The 20,097-nt window shown below is 41.4% G+C and overlaps 2 protein-coding genes across 3 annotated transcripts; both read right to left on the bottom strand.

The window, feature by feature from the left end:
- Positions 1–18: 18 nt before the first annotated feature.
- cables2a (Cdk5 and Abl enzyme substrate 2a) lies at positions 19–10,367 on the bottom strand. 2 transcript variants are annotated; one of them, XM_046056563.1, is made up of 9 exons: positions 9,794–10,365; positions 9,147–9,239; positions 6,774–6,851; positions 6,507–6,606; positions 6,220–6,388; positions 6,039–6,136; positions 4,306–4,412; positions 3,944–4,148; positions 19–2,227 (listed from the first exon to the last, which is right to left on the bottom strand). In XM_046056563.1, exons 1-9 carry the CDS (start codon positions 10,336–10,338, stop codon positions 2,087–2,089), a joined length of 1,536 nt encoding a protein of 511 aa, XP_045912519.1. In that variant the 5' UTR covers positions 10,339–10,365; the 3' UTR covers positions 19–2,086. The 2 variants fall into 2 exon arrangements, with proteins under 2 accessions (XP_045912519.1, XP_045912520.1); XM_046056564.1 differs by lacking the exon at positions 6,774–6,851 and having other exon boundaries at positions 9,794–10,367.
- A 3,345-nt stretch (positions 10,368–13,712) lies between these two features.
- On the bottom strand, positions 13,713–18,334 carry xkr5l (XK related 5-like). The gene is made up of 3 exons (XM_046056870.1): positions 17,799–18,334; positions 15,418–15,617; positions 13,713–15,201 (listed from the first exon to the last, which is right to left on the bottom strand). The coding sequence occupies exons 1-3, from the start codon at positions 18,332–18,334 to the stop codon at positions 14,246–14,248; spliced, it is 1,692 nt and encodes a 563-aa protein (XP_045912826.1). The 3' UTR covers positions 13,713–14,245.
- Between the last annotated feature and the right edge of the window lie 1,763 nt (positions 18,335–20,097).

Genomic DNA, 20,097 nt, shown 5'->3' with positions numbered 1-20,097 from the left:
GAAAAAACAAACTCAAACTTCAGTGTCTGAAAATATATTTCAAAAACATAGAATTTCACAGTTTAAAACAATGAATATTCACCCATTTGACACCAACCATACAAGTACAACAATTTCTGCAGTTACACAAATGTGTTTGGACATTTATTGTAATACATTTTTTTTTCCACCACTGCAGACACAGACAACAAACTGAATCACCATCATGTCCACGGCTCTGAGAAGTCTGATTAATCTCTTTGACAGATAAGAACAACCTCAACATTTAAAGACCTCTACAGCAGCAAGTAATGCCAACGCTAAATATCACTTACGATATGGCCACTTCACTGCCACTGTAGTTTCAGGCACTTGTTCCCCCCCGCCCCCCACACACACACGTTTATGCCTAATGGCATCCAATCTGAACAGCCACTACACAATAAGTTCTGCAGTTTGGTTAACAACGTCTGGCACATGTAGAAGCATCTATTCACATAAAAGGAGTCACAATGGTTGCTTTTCCCCATATTGTCAAAGTACTACAATCAGTTACCTTCCATTGACTTACAATGGAGCACAGGTGATTTCAGTTATAACAGCCATAGTAACAATGTTTAAACTTCTCTTTGGGTTAGATTTAATGAGCCATTTAAAGATATGAGAAAGTAAACTTCCTGAGAACTTAAAAAAATACAAAGAAAAAAACCCAAAACAATAAATTCCAGTGCACTTTACGAAAACATATCCCTGGGTAACAATGTGATACAAAAACTAACTATAAATAATATGCCTCCACAATCATGTTTTCATTCAGTACAACCAGGTTTATACTGTATATCTGCAAAGTCTGATAACAGAGCTGCCGCAAAAGTCTAAAATTATTATCCTTTCTATTCAAGAATAAGATAAATATATGAAATACAGTACAAATATCGAATGAAAACAAATTAAAGGCCACTTCCTTCTCTAATAAGAGGAGGAAAATAAAGTCATGTCTTTCACCAACAATCTACAGTATGATGGTTTAGCCAGCTAACGCTTCAATGTCACAGTGGAGTTTAAAAGGCATTTACAAAATCAACAGTATGGTTCTTTGTCATTTTATAATAAATACTATACAGGGAGTGCGTATAGCAATGAGAAAGGTGCAAGAGAAGCATTTTCCACAAATACAAACATCACAGTGTACATATCATGTAAATAGGAGGTGCAGAATACTACGACGTACCAAAAAAAAAGAAAAAGAAAAAAAGAAGGGGTCACGGGGAAACCACAATTAAAGCACAATTAACGTGCTCATTGAACATCTCTAACATAGAGCTCATGACTGGTTCGACATCAGAACGTCACACAAACACATTCAGAGAGATGCACATGCCAACAAGTGTAAAAACTAGTTATTCTTCATATACAGCGAGTGACTTAAGTCACGACTGACAGAAAGTAAATAGTACCAAAATTCATTGTTTCAAACACCACAGCTTATAAACTGGTCAATACACCACACACACTCGCTCCCTCAGCTACAATTGCAGCCGTAAACTGTGATATTAAAACTGACAGTTATCTAGCGATTTACATTTGCTTATCTACGGTATTAAATTCTACCGTATTAGTGTTATTAAAAAAGGTTTATTTTAAGTTTTATGTCTGTCAGGACTAGGGCTGAAGGATTTGGAAAAAAATATGTAATTGCGATACAATTTGTGATATTTGAGAGAATGATCATTTTAACATAATTCTCAATTTTCACATATTGATTCTGTATCTGTACCAATATTTTATTTTATTTAAAATTTAATTTTGACACACATTTTGCCTTTAACAAATATTGCACCTCCTGCGATTTGAAAGTTGCGGTAGGGCCATATTGTAATTTCGATAAATTGTTCAGCCCTAGTCAGGACATAATATTCAGCGAAATTAAAATGGAGCATTTGATCAACCAAAAATACCCTCATACCACTGCAACCGTACACTGACTCTGATTCTAAGTCCTAATTACCACACGCGCACACACACACACACACACACACACACACACACACACACCTCTTGCTGATGTTTTTAAACCCCTAGAGTGTCAGATATCACCATGTCCAGTCTAACCCTGCTGCACCAGTCTGCGGTAGTGCGGCATGACCTTGCTCTCGGGCAGGTAAAGTCCCATCTCCAAAGCAACCAGCACCGGGAACTCCAGAGGAATCAGCTCTCGTCTGTTTATACGGAAACGCTCCTCCAGCTTCTGCTCGGCCGCGGGGAGAAAAACCAGAGAAGGAGGGTTTAAAGGAAAACATGTCATCATGTGGTTGATGTAAACAAGATGCAGAGGATCACACTGAGATGCTGGGGTGGGTCATGTGTCATGGTGTTTCCAATAGAAATGTTTACTTTGTCAATTAGGGATTATGATGATTTGTGATAAATGGACAGCTGTGAATTGCAATAGTTTAATGGCAGGGTTATCAAAATAATTCATTATTAATTAATTTACACTTCTCTCAGTAGCGACAGTCCACTTTAATAAACAATCAATGTATATATATTTATGTGCTTTACCTGTCTACATTGTGTCCTACCTCTCACCAAAATCAATAGCAATATTTTGTATTAATGTATTAATATCAGATTTTAAAGAACTTGAGGATAACAATAAATGAAGAATAATCCTATGAGAAGGACATATGGCAAACCTCACCACCAAGTATTTGTCCTTGTTTCACAACTTGAGGGACAGCAAGTGACTCAGTGAACTGTTGCACTTAACGTTCGCTGCATGGTAGGTTAAATCTTGTTAAATCCTGTTTGTAGTTTACGTTCTTGGTTGTTTTGTTGCTTTGGCAACATTGTTTTACTGAAACATTCATGCCAGTAAAGCACACTGAACTTAAACTGTCTATAACCGGTTATGCATATACATTTACTACATAACTGCACAACCTACTACATTAGTTTATTTTTGTACACTGTACACCAGTCTACCACAGTATATTATTTTATTATATTTCATACATATTATATTTTATTCCTATATTTTAAAGTCTGTGTCTTAGATTCTCATTTTTTTCCATTATGATTTTCTTTTGTACATTTTTATATGAGCATTGTTGGAGGGAGCCTGAGCTCAAGAATTTCACTGCCTATGACTGCATCACTGTAATTGTTGTGCATATGACGAATAAGGAACTTAACAGCAGCTCACTGAATGAAAATTAGCTCATGTTAAGCTAATATCCTTAATATTTAAAGAACTGTATTGTATACTTCCCTATATATTATTTTTCGTTGTTAGTGGCCGCCATTCCCACATTTCATTAAAATTGCCTTCACACACACACAAGGAACTCACAGGAAACAAAGCATTTATGTAAAGTTTAAAGGTTTATATCCTTGACATCACCCTCTTTATTTCTGCTAGTTCACATTAAAAGCATTCAGCTGGCGAAATGCAGGATGGCTTTTATTTTTGTGGATGGTCTTGTGAAAAATTGTTTTTCTGGACATGTAACCACAGGTGTCACTAAAATCTTAAGGATTATGACTGTAATTCGTTTTGAAATGTTTCCCTACTGTAGGCACAGATTCCCCTCCTCATATACAAAGTGTACATGCTGTATATGATCAATGTTTAACAGAAACATTATTAAAGTTTTAGTTCGCTCAGCAGCAGCTGAATTTGAGGAGCTGCTTCGCTGCTTCATTCTTCAACTTTAACCAGTTTAAATAATTCAGCTTTTATGTATGGAGCCTTTACTTGCATTGCATTGTAAAGAGCCCGTTTCCTGTTTTCTCTCCTGCCGTTGAAAGAATAATGTTTGGTAAGTAACACTGAGCTAGGTACAACATGTGTTACACGTTTTTCCACCCTTCTGTTATTGGCATGAGGAGGGTGACAGGTTACATGCCCTCCTCAGTTTTATGTTTCCACTCTGTGATCTGTTTCTGTGGAAACTTTACTCACATCAATGAGCTGTTTGACTTCTGGCTTCCTCAGATCACTGCTGATCTTTGCAGCCAGCAGCACGCACGCCGCCGCCACCAGCTTCCTGTTCTGCTTGTTGAGGCGACCCTGCAGCACCAGCTTCTCAAAATAAACAAAAGCCATCGCTGTCGTGACCGGCTGTAAACCGAACTCCTCGCTCACGGCCCGCATGTCTCTCTTCAGGCTAGTGGAGAGGAGGAAAGAAGTCATAGTTACTAATCAATTTTCTAAGAAAGGATTTGGTGACTTGATTTAAAAACTACAAGGAGATGTGAGATGGTGTTCAAAATCTCTTAGAGGAGAATTTGAAGATCCAAGGTTGCAATGTAATATATCTGTACCTTCTTATCTTGCTCAGAGTCAGCTTGATGTGAGGAAACTTCTCCCTGAAAGTCTCATTCATATCCTTCTTCAGGTCAGATGGTTTCACATACTCAATAACAGTCGTCTGCAGAGGTGAAAAACAAACCAGCGTGTCAGCATGAATTATAGCTACAATAAAGCTTTATGTTTTGCTTTTTAAAAAAAACACACACACACACACACACACACACACACTCTGATGCTAGAGGTTACAGTCTTGTGACAAGGTCTACTCAGCCGCAATAAAATCATGTGAACGGGACATAAAGGATGTATTTTACTCTCTGAACGGGGCTGGAGGACAGTTCAGAGGTGGAGAACTGGTTCATTTCACAGGTTATGAGAGAACAATTTGAGTAAGTTAACTCAAATTAAACTGTCCCTGATTTCTGAAACAAATAAAAGACAGCCCATGTGAGACAATCAGTGCTTTTACATGCACTAAAGAAAATTTTTTTTTGGTGTGTTTGTCGTAGTCTGGACATTGTGTTACTTCAGGGTTCCTGCAAAGTTCACAAAGTGGAATTTAAGACCTCTTTAAAACCCCAGAGTGCAATTTAATACCCGGATTCACTGGAAAACCAGTCGGGACGATAAGGCCTATAATTATTTATTATTATGTCACACTTTTTAGTACTTCCAAGCAGTATATAATAATTATTTCTAATGCTAATTAATTGAATAATTGTAACCTGGGCATGGATAAGCAGCATAAAATTGATGAATGGGTTAAAGCTGTGGTAGGCAACTTATTTCAGAAGCATTGTTTGTTATATTTGTTGAAATCCCCTTTACATCCCAACAGCAAGCAATAAATCATATGCTCCGACACAAAAACGAACAAAAATATGTGGCTCTCTCAGGATAGTAATAATCACGGCCAACCATTTGATTTGGTCTGAATGAAATGACTGGCTGGGTTGCCTACCTGCACGTACTCTGCCTGTGCGTTCATTGCAAATGAAAATATGTTTGGATGGAGTAGGATTTCTTAAGTTGGATACTTTCCAAATCTCCTGCTAGTTTCTTGAACATTGCCTACTCCAGCTTTAATTAAAATAAGATTTTAGCTAAAACCATTATTAGACAATTGTCCATTCCTATCTAATGTAGCCAGCAGCAGTGAGTGTTTGTGACAGGTCTGATGGTGCTGCCCCCTGCTGCACATTCAATATACTGCTGAAACAATCACGCTTAGTTTACAAGTGTGTGAGGTCATCCGAGGGCCCGTAAACAGATACTAAAACATTTTGAAAGTAATATGACTCACTACAGTGGCCAAGAGAAAAGATTTAGAAGTTTATAAATTAAATACTTTTTAATCCCTTCTTATGGCTTTTATCAAGGAAACTTAATGGTTTTTAAGACTTTACTGGCAGATACCCTGTAGTTTCGGTTGTACTTTGGATGGGATTATTTTACATACAAAGACGCATTGCTACATGTAATTTTCTCTCCTTTAATCCACCTGCTTCGCTGTTACTTCCCCTGACTGCAGTCTTTGTTGCGCACACACAAGCCAATTAGAGACTCAGTTACACGTATACGTGCCAGACAAACTGGCGTTCACCAGGAGAAGTAACTACAATCCCTTTTCAAAAACAGGTTTCCTGTTTACATGGTGTTCAAGAAATCAGCTTAATGGAGAAAGCCGACTGTAACCTGGATATTTATCAGCATGCAAAAGCACAGAATGAAAATAAACTCTCACCACGTATGATGCAAATATCAGAACCCTCTTGTGTCTCCCACAGGGCCACTGAGGGTCACTGAGCAGGTTAGGATCATACTCTGCCACCTCCTCTAAACCTGAGGAAACACAAAAAAACAGAGTGTGTAAAAAAAACATCTGAGGTCAGTTAAACTGCAAAGAAGCAGATCGGTTGGCCTACATTGTTCCTGTGACACACTGTTGTTCAGACGCGCAGGGGTGAAGTTCCTCTGCCCGTTGCCACGGAAACGGGACTGAGTGGTCTGAGCTGTGCAGCTCTCTGGCACGCCGCCACTCTTCTGTCTCACCAACGCATTTGTCGGATAAAGGAACTGAGCGTATGACACCGTCTGAGGAGGAAAAATTGCACAAATCAAGCAGATCGATCTGAGTAATGGGTGTGTTTCTGGGAATTTCTGTTCTCTGTTCTGTTCTGATCGTAGTACCATCTATCAGATACACATTTACCTTGCCACAGGCTCCCATCTCCACACCTTCCAGGCAGGGAAGCAGGTCAGCAGCCACCACAGAAGACAGCCTTTGTCTCTGAGCCTCCATCTTAGGATCACTGTTCAGAAAGAGTCACATTTATGTCATTTTCGCCACAAGGAGAATGTACACTGCCCTTTCCTGAGAATGATGAAGACGGTGCCGGATCAGACAGGGGAGGTGATGAAAACATAAAAGCAAGGCGTGGGTGGGTGCTCTCTGCTTGGGATGGTGCTTTCTTTATACCTGAGGTGAGCACTCTCTCCATAGGGCAGCACTGAGAAAGCAGCATATAGTGACCGCTTGGCACAAATCAGCACGATCCTGCAGGACACATCAAGTACAGGCAGACAAAACAGATGGTGTGTCAGTCTACAAGCAACAACTACAGTCACTGCTACTCAGCAGCTACTGTACAACACGATGTTCATCAGTGCTGGAGCTGCAGTGACAGCCAGAGCAGTCACAGACCCGCTTCAGTATTGAGTTGTACTGTGTCACTAACAAAGCCAAACAGCTATCTACAGCAATCTAAAGCTCTGAGCAGGAGGAGGGAAACCTGAGAGCTCTTGTGTTTTACCATTGCATTCAAGATAAGTAGAGCTGAAACAATAAGTCCATCCAATATTTAGAGAGCAGGACAGCCGATGGCCGATATCAAAACAAATAAGGCACGTATAATTCCATTCTAATACATGGTCACTTAGCCAGTTATTTTGTTGTAGATAGAATTTTTATCAGTGAATGAAACAGAAAAATACATTGAGTCCGATTAATCGGCCGACCGATAATCGGTCAATTACTAGAGATCAGCATCTGATTTTATGAAAAATATATAACTGGTGATCTTCATCTTTGAAATTCCCAGAAGGTTGTTAAACAACTCTTACTGCTGTTCTGACTCCTCAAACACTCTTCTAACCACCTGGATGAAAAGATATTCAGTGTACTGCACAATACAAATATTTTTCTCAAGTTGTGACTGTATCACCTAATCCAGGTTGCTGGAAATAACATATGTCCTTGCCTCTTTTTTTGGTAAATTACAAGCAAAACATGATGTATTATTTTGATTACAAAATACAAACTATTGAAAAAAAGCATGAATATATGCCAATTTAACCGATAATACAATTTCAAATTTTGGTTTACCTTGAATGAATAGAGAAAGCGGACATGTCGTGGGATAAAAAGGAGACGCAACTGGGAAAGTGACATCCATCATGGAGAATATTAGGGCAGCAACTAATCTATAAATTAGCTTTTAAGACTGTAAAAAAACACCAGAAAATATTGAAACACAAAAATTAGAATTTACAAAAGCCCAAAGTGATCTCTTCAAATTTATACTGCTACCAAACTGGAAAGATCAAATGTTAGTAAATGACTTAAACGATATCAATTTCAAAATTATTGTCTGTTAATGTTAGGTTGATTGATTGATTGATTAACTGACTATTTATTGCAGCTCTACAGGACACAGAATATTTCTTCATTCAGGTTAGAAGAGTCTTTGTGGGCTCTGAAAATACCTTTTCAACATAAAAGTTTTTAAACAAACTTTTGGGTTTTTAAAGTTTGTGAGTTGTATGTCTCTGTGACGTAATGTTAATCCATGAATGGCACAAGCTGAGGCTGAGAGCTGGACTGGCTGAAAATAGGGACAAGCAACCAACAAACGCAGTACCTTGTTCTCCAGAACGAGATTGTTCAGACAAAAATGTGGACAAACCACTCAAAGCCTAACTAACTGCAACACAGCCAGTGAACACAGCCGTGCTTTTCGCAACTAAGAAACCTGCACGCACACCAGGAAGCTTCAGCTCCTCACAAAACACCAATCAATAACATACAGTCAGCAGCCTCTGGGTCTCAGAAAGAAATATCAAATCTCAGTTTCATAGCCTAGATAGCTTTGCTTCAGCTCAGTATGTAACATGCACTGAGTGACTCAAACTGAAACAGACAGGCAGACCTGTGGGGCAATTTGTGATTGCTAGATCATTGTTTTGCACACACCAGTAGAAAACACAAATAATCGTGTGTGGGCATGAAATGTTGGCAAAGTGAAATGTAAAAATGGGAGTCAAAGACACATGGTTTGGCACATGGTTTGAGAAAAAACTGTATGACATGTTTTTTTAGTGTCTACAGACAGAGTAAGTAAGAAAAACAAATACATCAACAGTAAAAACAAGATGGTAGCGATCTTGTTGGTCCACTACATTTCAGTCTTGTCTAGCTTTGGGGGTTACTTTACTGTTGGTGCAATAGGGTGTTACATTTCCACACAGCACCTCTTTTGGCTTTTGCAAGGCTTCCAAGAGTGATTAAATTCACTGTAGCCGTCACCACTCGGCAGCTGTAGTGCTGTTTTTCCTCTGCAGGCCAAACTAAGACACTCTGCAAGAGTTAAGCAGCTTATTACAATACTAGCAGGAGGAGAATAACACTGCTTATGAGTTGAAGGTTTATTTCAGAGTCCAAAATAAAACAGCCTTTGTGTGTTTTTACATTTCTCTGACAGGAAACTTAGTGAAGGAAACGTCATTGAGTCATTCTGCTGTATATATAGTATGTAAATGTATTTGTATATGTAAATGCCTTGTGGAGACTCACCTACTTCCTCTGGTATCATACTGCCTCATACTCTTGATGAAATGGACTTTCTTTGGCACCTTGGGTCCCGGAGAACCAGAGACATTCCTCAGCCTGAGTAGAGATCAAGAAAGACACAAAATCCCACTTCAGTAATGCTGGTCTAACATGAACCAAACAAAAGGACCTTCACACTCACTCTTTCAGCGATTTAAATCTCCTTAAGTCACAGATTTGGAGGTAAAACCCAAGTAGATAGTCAATCCAACCCCCCTTTTACAAGAGGAATACGATTTATTAAGTCTTTTCACATGAACAGAGTTCGTTCTGGTTTTAAAGCAGGCAGGTGCTTGTTTATATTCATGACACTAATAGTACTGGACACCAAGATACTGTTCACCATAACAGAACACATAGAAACAACCCTATTGTATACTATGGGTAAAATTGTACTTTCCACCTATATATCCATACTAATACTTAACGTATCATACATGTTTTAAAGGTTAGAAGTTTAATTTAAACCACATAAAATGCTGGAAGATTACTAATGCAACAGGAGAACAGAAAGCGAAATCTTCTCATGATACCTGCTGGTTTCATTTTATGCGGAAGTCTGTAGCCTGTTTAAAGGCCCATGGTGAGATACCGACCACTAATATGCTCACCTCTGCCGTGAATCCAGAGAACTACCGGCCGGGACCGGGCTCAGTGCGGTGGGCATTGACCTGACACGGGAGCAGGGCTGGTGTCCGATGGGTCCAGGAGACAGAGGGGTGTCTGGGGTTAGCGTTTCGGCCGCACTCCCGCCCTCCAAAAATACCTCGTTAGCCCCCACAGCACTTGCCCCGGCAAGTCCCGGAGACATTACCAAAGAAGGTCGGGTTGGACTGACCACCCCTGGAAAACTGGAGGACGAGCCACTACCTGCCGCTGCGGGTTCTGTCACCTGGGGGAACGGTCCTTGGCTATCCGCCAGCAGGGGCACGACCGTTGCGCCGCCGTCTCTGACCCGGAGTCTGTGCTCCTCGGTGTCAGTATTTCCATTGCTAAGCTGACACTTGGGCCGTCCGTCGAGTGAGATGTTAGTAAGGAACAACAGAGCTGCCTGTCTCCTCCTTGAATCCTTCGCTCGCCTCCGGTGCTCTCGGTGGGTCTTTGCTGGATTACTGTTACCGCCGGTTGACTGCAGACCGCAAAGAGCGGTCGCCATTCTAGTTTGAAATGTGGCCGTTGTTAGCAAAGGCAACGAGTGACTGGTACCAGTACGCTAGCCCCGCCCCCTACATGTCGATTGGCTGTATGGTAATTATGCGAACTAAACCTTGTAAATACTCGTAGGTGATTGGATAAGAGAACTCTTATGCAAAATAGATTCTTGTTGCTTGCAGTTGATTGGGTGTAGTAATATAGTGGGCGGTACGCTGGAGACAAGGGAAATACCTGCATTCGACAAATTCACTCATTACTTCAATTCATTAAATTTGATCTCTGATCAATTTATATGAATTAAATGAATGAATTATTAAAACACTAGTTTTATTGTAGAAGTTTAAACCTAATAATACAAAAATGTATACAAAAAGCACGTCTAAAAGCTGAGAATGCTTATTAAAGGATTCCTAAGCGGTAACTAATGGCTGTTTTGATGGCTAATAGGTCTAACTCATTTACTGATGTTTTATAGATCAGCAAGTTTATTGTAGCCAGGTTGTGAACAGTTCATTTGGCCGGTATTCATGCTTTGTATTTGGTAAAAATGCATACATTTTGGTAATCTTCTGATAAAGGGTTTCTCACATTCTATAAACCATCAAGTCATGTATTACATACACATGTACATTGTGCTACACATACTTTTTTTGTTTTGTTTTGTTTTACAAAAATTCGTCCTGTCTGCTGTTGGAAAAGATAAAAAAAAGTGTTGATAAATGGGTTTTGGTCCAGATGTGCACTAAACCATTTCAGGTTGTCTTTCTGATGAATTTAAGAAAGACCCAGGCAGGTCTGTGGTATCAGAATGTTTTCCTTTTGAGAAAATGGCGCCAGCTATTTAATTAGCATCAGTGGAATGTGAAACTGACTGTGATCTCAAAGATCTCTCATTTTACTGCAGCAATAGGAGTTAATGGGACAGCTCGCACATGATTTGATCACACCCCATTGACTTACAAACATGAACCTTTCCAAGATAGAAACTGAAGCATGAAAGCTTTTCCATCTCCAGAGTACAAGTGATCGATAGAATAGACTGATGGAAATCCCTAACCTTCCTTCTTTCACAGTTTAGGAGAATTATAACACTAACAGCATGCAAAAGAGTGTTTGAGACAAAGTTCACCTGTTGAGAGGTCACTGACCTATATGGATGAACAGTAGTGGTGACAAGTGTGACACTGCTGCTAATCCACTGATCCACTGCAACATAGAGATGGGATTTAGTCTCAAAGTTAATCCAATCAGAACAATCTGCCTCCTTAGAAGTATCTATCTATCTATCTATCTATCTATCAGACATTCATATTTCCCCAAAGGATGAATAATACTGATTTTGGTGACTCTTCTAGCACCAGTGTGGGGTTCACATTAGTCTTTGTATAGTTCAAATGTATAGAAAACATCTATCTATCTATCTATCTATCTAGTCCTTGGCAATATTTCCGATTTAGGATTTGGGATATACTGACATGATAAGTGAGTTTACGTTCAACAATTACACACATATGACTAATGTTGTTTATGCTGATATATCCTATTCATTTATAAATATATTTTAAGACTACATTTAATTGTGTTTATTGTTTTAAATGTTCAATCATGTGCTTTTTTTAAATCATGCTAGCAGCAGCTGAGGTCAGAAATGTTGGTCTGGAATAAATAAAATTTCCCCAGAGGATGAAAAATACTGATTTTGGTGATCCGCTGACTCCTCTAGCACCATTATGGGGTTCACATTAGTCTTTGTATACTTGAAATGTATAGAAAACATCTATCTATCTATCTATCTATCTATCTATGAAAGTGTTTCACAGTGAAAAACAGAAATAACAGCAAAAGTCAGGTAAACACTTCGCTCTTTATTTTAGCAACAACAACATAATGAAATTGTCTTCTCCTTCTTGTTAATTTTTTCTTGCTCTGAACAGCAACAGTCAGGCATGACCAGTTTAAGGCTTTTTGATTCTAGCTTTGCGTTTGTGTGTGAGGTACAGCCCCGCCCAACTCCTGCCACAACAAGCCCATTTTATGGTACACTGTGTGGTTGTTACGTGATGGATTTGAACAGTTAGCACCATAAATGAAGCCTCTCTGGCTTTGTTACTGCAACAAGGGTGGTAATAATGCTTTGTGGGCTTTATTTATTTTAGTGTCATCTGGGAAAACTGAGCTGACTGGACAGTGTTTACAACAAAACTGTCATATCTCAGTAACACAATTACAAATTAACTTAAATGCACATGGCAGGACTCTTCCTCACATACACCCATATGCATGCTGGTATGTGAGCTCACACATACACGCAAACATACACAGACACACACGCACGGTTCCAAAACAACCCTGATAAAAGAAAGTATGGCAACACTTTATTTTACAGGTCCATGAGGTCTTAATAATTTCCTTATAAGGTTCCTGGACAGAACTTTGTTATTCAGTGTTTATTTGGTAAACTACCAAATAATCAATGCCAATTAAATACTAAGCTAGCGTAACTATGACTTTATCAGTCACACATAAGAAGAATGACAATTGCAGTAATAAGTGGATGATGAATAAATAATTTCTTGAGTTTAAATAGTGCAGTTCTTTCAAGGAAATTCCTGTGTAAATAAACAACTGCTTTAAAACTCATCATAAAATTAACAGTGTCGTTCTTTGACTCTAATATTTGTATCAAATTAAATATCTCTTTCTAGCAAGGTTTTGAGGAAATTATAGGAAATAACGGACCTGTAAAATAAAGTACCACATGCCTGTACCATCAATAATATCAAAGCTATTCTCTTAGGAGTCTGGAGTCCGCAGCTAATGGTTGGTGTTTGTTTTTTTCCCCTTTTTTTCAGACAACAAAATATTGATACAGTACAATTACAGACTGTGCTGTCCCTCTGTAACTTACTCTTAATTTTACAGTTTAATTTACATGGAAATTAATTACTGTTGAGAGTCCTATCCGTAGAACACAACCTGCAAATGTAAATGTAAATCATAATGTAGCTATTGTTCAGTACATACACATTCTGAATGAAGGTGCATCTTATTAGAATAATAGTGACGGCATGTCCCAAAAACAACAGATTGCTTGTAAACACACACAAATCTCTTTTTTTTGTTCTAGCTTACCTCGAAATAACAAATATAGTACCACAGGGACGTTGTAAATCCCACTAACAGCAAGAAAAAGCTTGAAGCCTTTTCACAAATAATCACATTTTCAACTGTTTTTACATTCAACTCAAATGTTGCTTTTGAACTGCCCTTCAGATGTGAAGCAGCATTCTCAGAGACTCCTTCAACATGAGTGAGTAGCTATGGAAAACTATGATTTTGATTACCTGTGTTGTATTTATTGTAGATTGTGTTTAAAATTACAGTGCGAGTTTTACCATATCCTCTCATACTCACTCTCCTACATCATGTTCAGTGATGTTTCACTTCTAGCTGCCATAAATAATCATGCATGTTGAAGCCCTGTCTCTGTTGTCGGCCGCCTTGAGAGGGCGTGCTGAAGCACCTTCAGCCGAGGAGGACTTTGTGCCTCTGATTGATAAGCTCCACTTCTCCGCCTACCTGTGCTTCTCTCTAAGTTCACTGGACAGCAGACTTTGCTGCCAACATCGACCTCTTCCTGTACCACACCCTGACCTGAGAAATGATACAGAAACCAAAATATGCACCATCATTAGACAACATCACAGCACTTTGTCTTTGTAAAAAATAGACACCATTTCTGTTCCACCATTCCCTTTCTGTTTGTCTCCATTTCTTGACAGTACCGAGAGCAACCAAGTAGGCGTGGAGCTGAAAACAGGCTGCTCAGGGAGAGTCATCCACCTGCCATTTTATTTAAGGCAGGGCGTCCACATGGCAGCGAGCTGAGTCACAGCACCTTCAGCACATCACACAGTGGTCTCATACTCCATCACTTCTTTGGGTGTGCCCAGACAGCGGTACTGAATCCTTGGCGTGACCGGGGCAGCGCTTTCAAGCACCAGGATGGTTTTACGCAGCCGGCGGTCGATGAAGTGAGCATCCCAGGCGGGGTACTTCTTCCTGGGCAGATCTATTCGGATGACAGGTCCCTCTGTCCTGGGTGTTAGGTTGGGCACTGCAACCTGAGCTCCCCGAGGTGGTCGTACTTGAAACACGTCTCCATCTACCCCAGTCCCCTGCTCTCTGTCAGACCCTTTAGTTCTCTGAAGGGTCCTAGGGGGGCTGCTCACCAGGTCTGGCGGGAGGCTGGAAACTGGGGAGGCCAGCGACTCCACAGGCAGCTCCTTCTCCACAATATAACCCCACCCTGAGACCGGGCCGTCAGGGTGCAGCAGACAGTAATACACAAACATGAAGAAGGTGCCCAGAGCGTAGCTGCTGGCCACCACGCACACCATGATGACGGCGTAGAAGTCTGAGGTACGAGGGCTGCGGTAGAGGTACCAGGCAGTGGTGAGCGCCACATTCTCAATGAACACAGTCAGGCTGTAGATCAGCATCCTACAACGAGTGCGCCCCTCTCTCACACTGAACCAGCAGAAAACATACATGATGCCCACCATCATATTATAGATGATCTCCTCCCATTTGGACATGCAGAAGTCCGTTTCACCTTGAATTATCCAAAACGTCATGATGCACCAGTGGGCCACGATGAAGATGCCAAAGTAAAGCTGGAACACAGAGGCAAACAGGGCGAAGGCCAGAGTGCGGGCTCCGATGGTGAACAGGTGCCACAGAATCTGAACTATGACGGCTTTGTAGGTCATGGGTAGCTTATCGTCTCGGGAGTCTCTCAAGACTTTCTGATAGGAGGCGATCATCCAGGCGAGGGATATCAGTGAGGCAGAAGCTGAAAGCCCTGGGGAGACAGAGGGAAGGGAGGTGGGAAGAGAGAGACTGAGCAATAGGATGGAAATGGCTCTGGGGTAGCTGCCATTTAGCACAGCAAGAATATAGATTTCCCTGCTCTGTGGGGGCCGGATTGAAGCGAGCACAAGTGACTCATCATGGACAGCGTGGGCTGCAGACGTGTGATTGACTGATGTGGTGATTGGTCATTTTTGGGGGCACTCACCCTGAAGGGGCAGCACTTGACTGGCCTGGATCATGATGCTAAGCTGCAGCACCAGCTGAGGGGCGCTCTTCAGGAAGGACTCAAGCAGACGCAACATGCTGATATCGGCGCTCTCAAACATCATGCACCAGTAGTAGTGACGGCGCTCGGGGTCTCTGTGCCAGCGACTCTGCACACCCAAATACAGGGCGTGGACGTACCTGTGTATCACAGGCAGACACAATTCAGACACATTCATCAGTGCATTCAGTTTTGTTGGGGGAAAAAGTTAGATTGAACAGAATTTGAGGCCTTAATACTGTACTTCAAAAACTTTTGGACATCAAACACAGACTCTCAGAAGTCATAACTCATTATTGCAAACTCTGGGAGCTGTCAGTAGTTCTTGCCAAAAAAGCTGTTTGCTTGCTCCTCTAGGATTTAGATTAGACTGAAACTGAACTAAGCAGCTCTGTGGTTTTAATTTTAGGACAGGCATCGGAGGGGATGAATGTAGAGCTTGTCTGCAATCTCTCTTCAAATAATATCAGTCAGAGAGCTGCACAAAAAGCTAAATATGAGAGGCTGTGGAGAGAAAAGAAATCCAGTCTTCAGATTGATGGTGGCGCCGGGGGGATTGCTGTAAATCCGTTGTTGAACTCCTGAGCTTTGCTGTCATGTAGTCCCACTCTCCTCTCCACTGGTTCCATAATTACCTTGTATAATTAACACACATCATTTTGTGGCTACACAAGTTCAAGCTCTTGCAAACATATTTCTGCATAAACCTGATATAGATTTGTACCATGAAAGTATACGACATGTAATCATTACCTTCATCACTGCACAGCACTTAAGTGTTTGAAAAAGACTGGTTGGTTGCCACGGAGGACTGAAGCTATAAACGTCTCTGTAATTGCCTCGGGGACAAGGGTCAGAGGAGCCCTATGTCAACAAGCCCAGTGAACCACAAAGGGGTTTTGTAACCCTTTTTTGTTCTGGTTTCTGCAACACAAAGTGCGCCTTGGGATGTAACACACTGAGAAAATAGAGCATACGTGCAGTAATGAGGGTCAAAGACTCAGCCACACACACACACACCGCTTACACTGTGTCTGTAACATAAACCCCATATCCCATCTCTTGCGTGCTGACATTTAATTCTGGTAACCCATATTGATCCCCGGTTCACCTGACTAACTGTGTATCAGTGACAGATCATTCCTGAGTTAACAGCTGAGGGTAAAACACACAGCGTTAATCCTCTTAATGTGCAGACACGCTGGTCTGAGGGCAGCAGTGATGAATGGCGCGCTCACACTCACATACACACAACAGCTTTAATGGCATTACCGGTAATTCTGCACTGCCACAATGTTTTAATGTGGTCCTGGACACACTCACACACACAGAAGTCTCCGGGAGGAAATGAGGAATCAATATATATTACCCATAGGGCTGTCTAAGGAGGCAGGAAGAGAGAGACATATTGACACAGACAGAAGCAGATAAATCAAATAACTGATTTGCATCTGATGTCATCATTACACATAATTTGTCTTTCTATAACCAGTGTGTCTATAAAATAAAAAAAAATGTGTCATTGAATATCATCACGTTTTTGTTTAACCCTCATCCCACCATAGTTCAGCTGAATGCCTCCTTCTGACTGGCAACAGTTCAAACCTGTCAAAGCCAATCAGAGCACTGAGGCTTGAGCACTGCCTCACCATCACTGACTGAGTAGCTGACCTACAGACCTACTACCATTGATGTAAGAGTAATGCCAAAGTGTACACTGGTTTGTTTTTAGTCTCAGGGCATTCCTGCTAATTAAACATGTTTTGGGCTCAGCTGAGAGAGACAGACTTGCAATCTGGAAACTGCTGGGAGATTTGAGAATATGGATTTTACAAACATAAGAGAAGGGCCCTCAAGCTAAGAGCTGAAAATACACTAAACAGAGATAAGGAGGAGGGCACTGCAAATAGGAAGCAACTCTCATGCCATTATAACTATTCATTTTCTTCAGCAGCCCCTTTCTTTGCAAAAGACAAAGAGATTTTTATTTTCTATATAAGGGGATTGGTGTCGATGAGTTGATGGTTTTCCCGGGAGATGATTGACCTAAAAGCGCGTCAGGGGGCTGGGGGTAGAGTGGGTGGAGTCTGAGTCTCCCTTTCCAAGCTGGGGAGAAACGTCAAACAATACAAAAAGACATTCTGGGATTTTGGGTACAGACCTCCCGGAATGATTACGTTTCATAAGCGTTTAGCCAAAGGGGGTGAAGCTGGGCTTTGGAGAAATCATGTGCGCACACACACACACACACACACAAAGGCAGAGGCAGAATGTGTAGTTTCCCCTTCCTCTCATATCATGTTACGCGTTTTCAGACTTACCGCCAGACCTGTGCCAGCTGAAAGATGTGAATGATGGCCTGGAAGAGCCACATGAAGACTCTGCAGCAGCCCCGGGCTCCTCCCCCGGTGCCCGGCCCAGGCAGCACCCCGGCCGCAGCAGTGCGGCCAGCGCCCCGCTCGCCGCTGTCCTTGGTGCTGAAGTCGCTCTCCTCCGCTCCCGACGCCGCCACCACGGCTGCGGCAGCCGTGCCGCTCTCTAAGCTTTCCGAGAAATCGTAGGCGAACCATCGGAAGCTCAACACTTGCACGACCACGGACGGAACTATCACAAAGACGAGAGTCAGTGCAAAGCACCAGTAGTCCCTCCTTAGGTAGTAGTCCGCGGCCAGCCACAGGTCTGAGGCCCCGTCCGAGAAGAAGACCAAAAGGGCGCACAGCGTCCAGCAGAAGTCCGGGAGCGAGTAGCGCTGCTCTGCGGAAGGGCGCTGGGGAGGCCGCGGGTCCGACCTGGGAGGACACTCGGGTGGGATTTCGTTTCGTAGAGAGACGGTTGTACCGTCAGATTTCGCGGCCATGTTTGTTGTAGGGAAGAGAGTGAGTAAGAGATGGGAATATGATGGAAGGGGGGGAGGGGGGTCGCGTAGCCTGTCGGTCTGTATGCCTGCGTGCGGGAGAGAGGGAGGGGAAAGGAGGCAGGGAGGAGGGCCAGGGCAGCTACCACCGCTCATCAATCAGCGGTGATGATATAGAGAAAGGGGATTTTAATGGCGAGGATATAAAACCTCTAGTGTGTTGTCTTTAAAAATAAGATTTCTCGGCATCAAAGTGGGGTTTGGGTTGTTTGGTTACAGCTAGAGGTTATTATCGTTCATATTCCTGCACAGGTAGCACGAGCTCCACTTGCACAGCTGGACCAGTAGGATTGTGACATGCCATCTTGCTTGTAACCAGTGGTGGAAGAAGTACTCAGATCAGATTCAGTTAAAGTACCACAGTACATTCTAAAAATATTACAAGAAAAACTCTTGTATTCAAAATCCCAATGAAGTAAAAGTGCAGAAGTGTTATCAGCTAAATGCCCGTAAAGCAGTGGTTCTCAAACTTTTTCTGTCACGCCCTCCTTTAGAAGCCAAAACAAGTAACAATATTGAATAACTGATTACTGGCGATTGAAAAAAAACAAGAGTCAGATTAGCAAAATAGCCTTGCAAGAATCAGAGCACTTTTTTATGCCACCATATGAATCATATTCATGCAACTTAAGTCTGCGCAAAATTCATGACCCGCCTGAAGTGGCTCTACGACCCCCAGTTTGACAACCACTGCCTTAAAGTATCAGACGTTCTCCTTCTGCAGAAAAATGGCGGAAGTGACTACTGTTTTATTATTAGATCCAGCTCTATCCATGTGAATGTGGAAGAAGCATTTGGCGGTTTAAGCTGGAGCTTCTTTTAAATAGGCTTCTTCAGATGGTTATTTACTTCAGTCACATGCCCCAAACGATAAGGGGCAGGACTCCTCAAAATGGTTACAAGATTTTCTTCTTACAATTTCCACGACAGTGGTAAGATGGTAGGAGAGAAGCAACAAATCTATCTTCTGATACTCAATTTAGTTTTAAGTTTTGGATTTTTCTCTAATATATTTGCTTTTTTATTGAAATATTGTATCATTTCACCTTTTTGGGTCATAAACAATTAATTAAATAAAACCATCTGAGAAGTTTAGGGGAAATGTCTCTTGTTAACAATTCAAAGATATCTGAAAGATGACACTGTGAGGAACTACTGGTTTCATCTTTAATAATATAGTCCTTTTTCATATATGTGGAATTTGATTATGTGTAAACTATAGCTATCAGATTAAAAACAAGTACATGCACAGACATAAAAACGCAAAAAAAAATAAATGGAAATACTTACATTGGAGCTACAGAGATCCTATATAAATTGACTTTACTTACATAAATACCAGTACCTTAAAATTGTACTTTATTACAGTACTTGAATAAATGCACTTCCCATCACAGCTTAGCTTAACTTCAAAGGCACATGATGTTATTACAAACACCTCTGCTACATTTGCACCTGGTGTAAAACTGTCATACTGCCAGTCATGTACCGGTCATCATGCGGTTATATTTGCAGTCAAGTGATCCGACACCTGAGGTGGACGAGCCGAAAGAGCCTCTAGTTTCTATTCTGCTTTTGCTTTTTAGGGCCTATGCAGTCACAGTTCCTCTTTCTCTACTCCTTCCTGTCTTGGCTTGAACCTCCACTGCAAGTCAGCTGAGCCAACTCCTCTGCTAAAAACCTGGTGACTTGGGTTTTGGCTGCCA

The sequence above is a fragment of the Micropterus dolomieu genome, linkage group LG08 (assembly GCF_021292245.1).
Source record: "Micropterus dolomieu isolate WLL.071019.BEF.003 ecotype Adirondacks linkage group LG08, ASM2129224v1, whole genome shotgun sequence".
NCBI classification, from domain to species: domain Eukaryota; kingdom Metazoa; phylum Chordata; class Actinopteri; order Centrarchiformes; family Centrarchidae; genus Micropterus; species Micropterus dolomieu.
The sequence above is the reverse complement of the archived record's forward strand: the minus strand, read 5'-3'. Positions and strand labels throughout refer to the sequence as shown.

Coding starts and splice junctions, on each gene's coding strand:
- cables2a (XM_046056563.1), bottom strand. CDS start 10,338: ATGGCGACCGCTCTTTGCGGTCTGCAGTCAACCGGCGGTAACAGTAAT. Junction 9,240..9,793: donor TCTCTGGATTCACGGCAGAG/GTGAGCATATTA, acceptor ATCTCTACTCAG/GCTGAGGAATGTCTCTGGTT. Junction 6,852..9,146: donor TATGATACCAGAGGAAGTAG/GTGAGTCTCCAC, acceptor TGTGTCCTGCAG/GATCGTGCTGATTTGTGCCA.
- xkr5l (XM_046056870.1), bottom strand. CDS start 18,334: ATGGCCGCGAAATCTGACGGTACAACCGTCTCTCTACGAAACGAAATC. Junction 15,618..17,798: donor CAGCTGGCACAGGTCTGGCG/GTAAGTCTGAAA, acceptor TGTGATACACAG/GTACGTCCACGCCCTGTATT. Junction 15,202..15,417: donor TCAAGTGCTGCCCCTTCAGG/GTGAGTGCCCCC, acceptor CTGTCTCCCCAG/GGCTTTCAGCTTCTGCCTCA.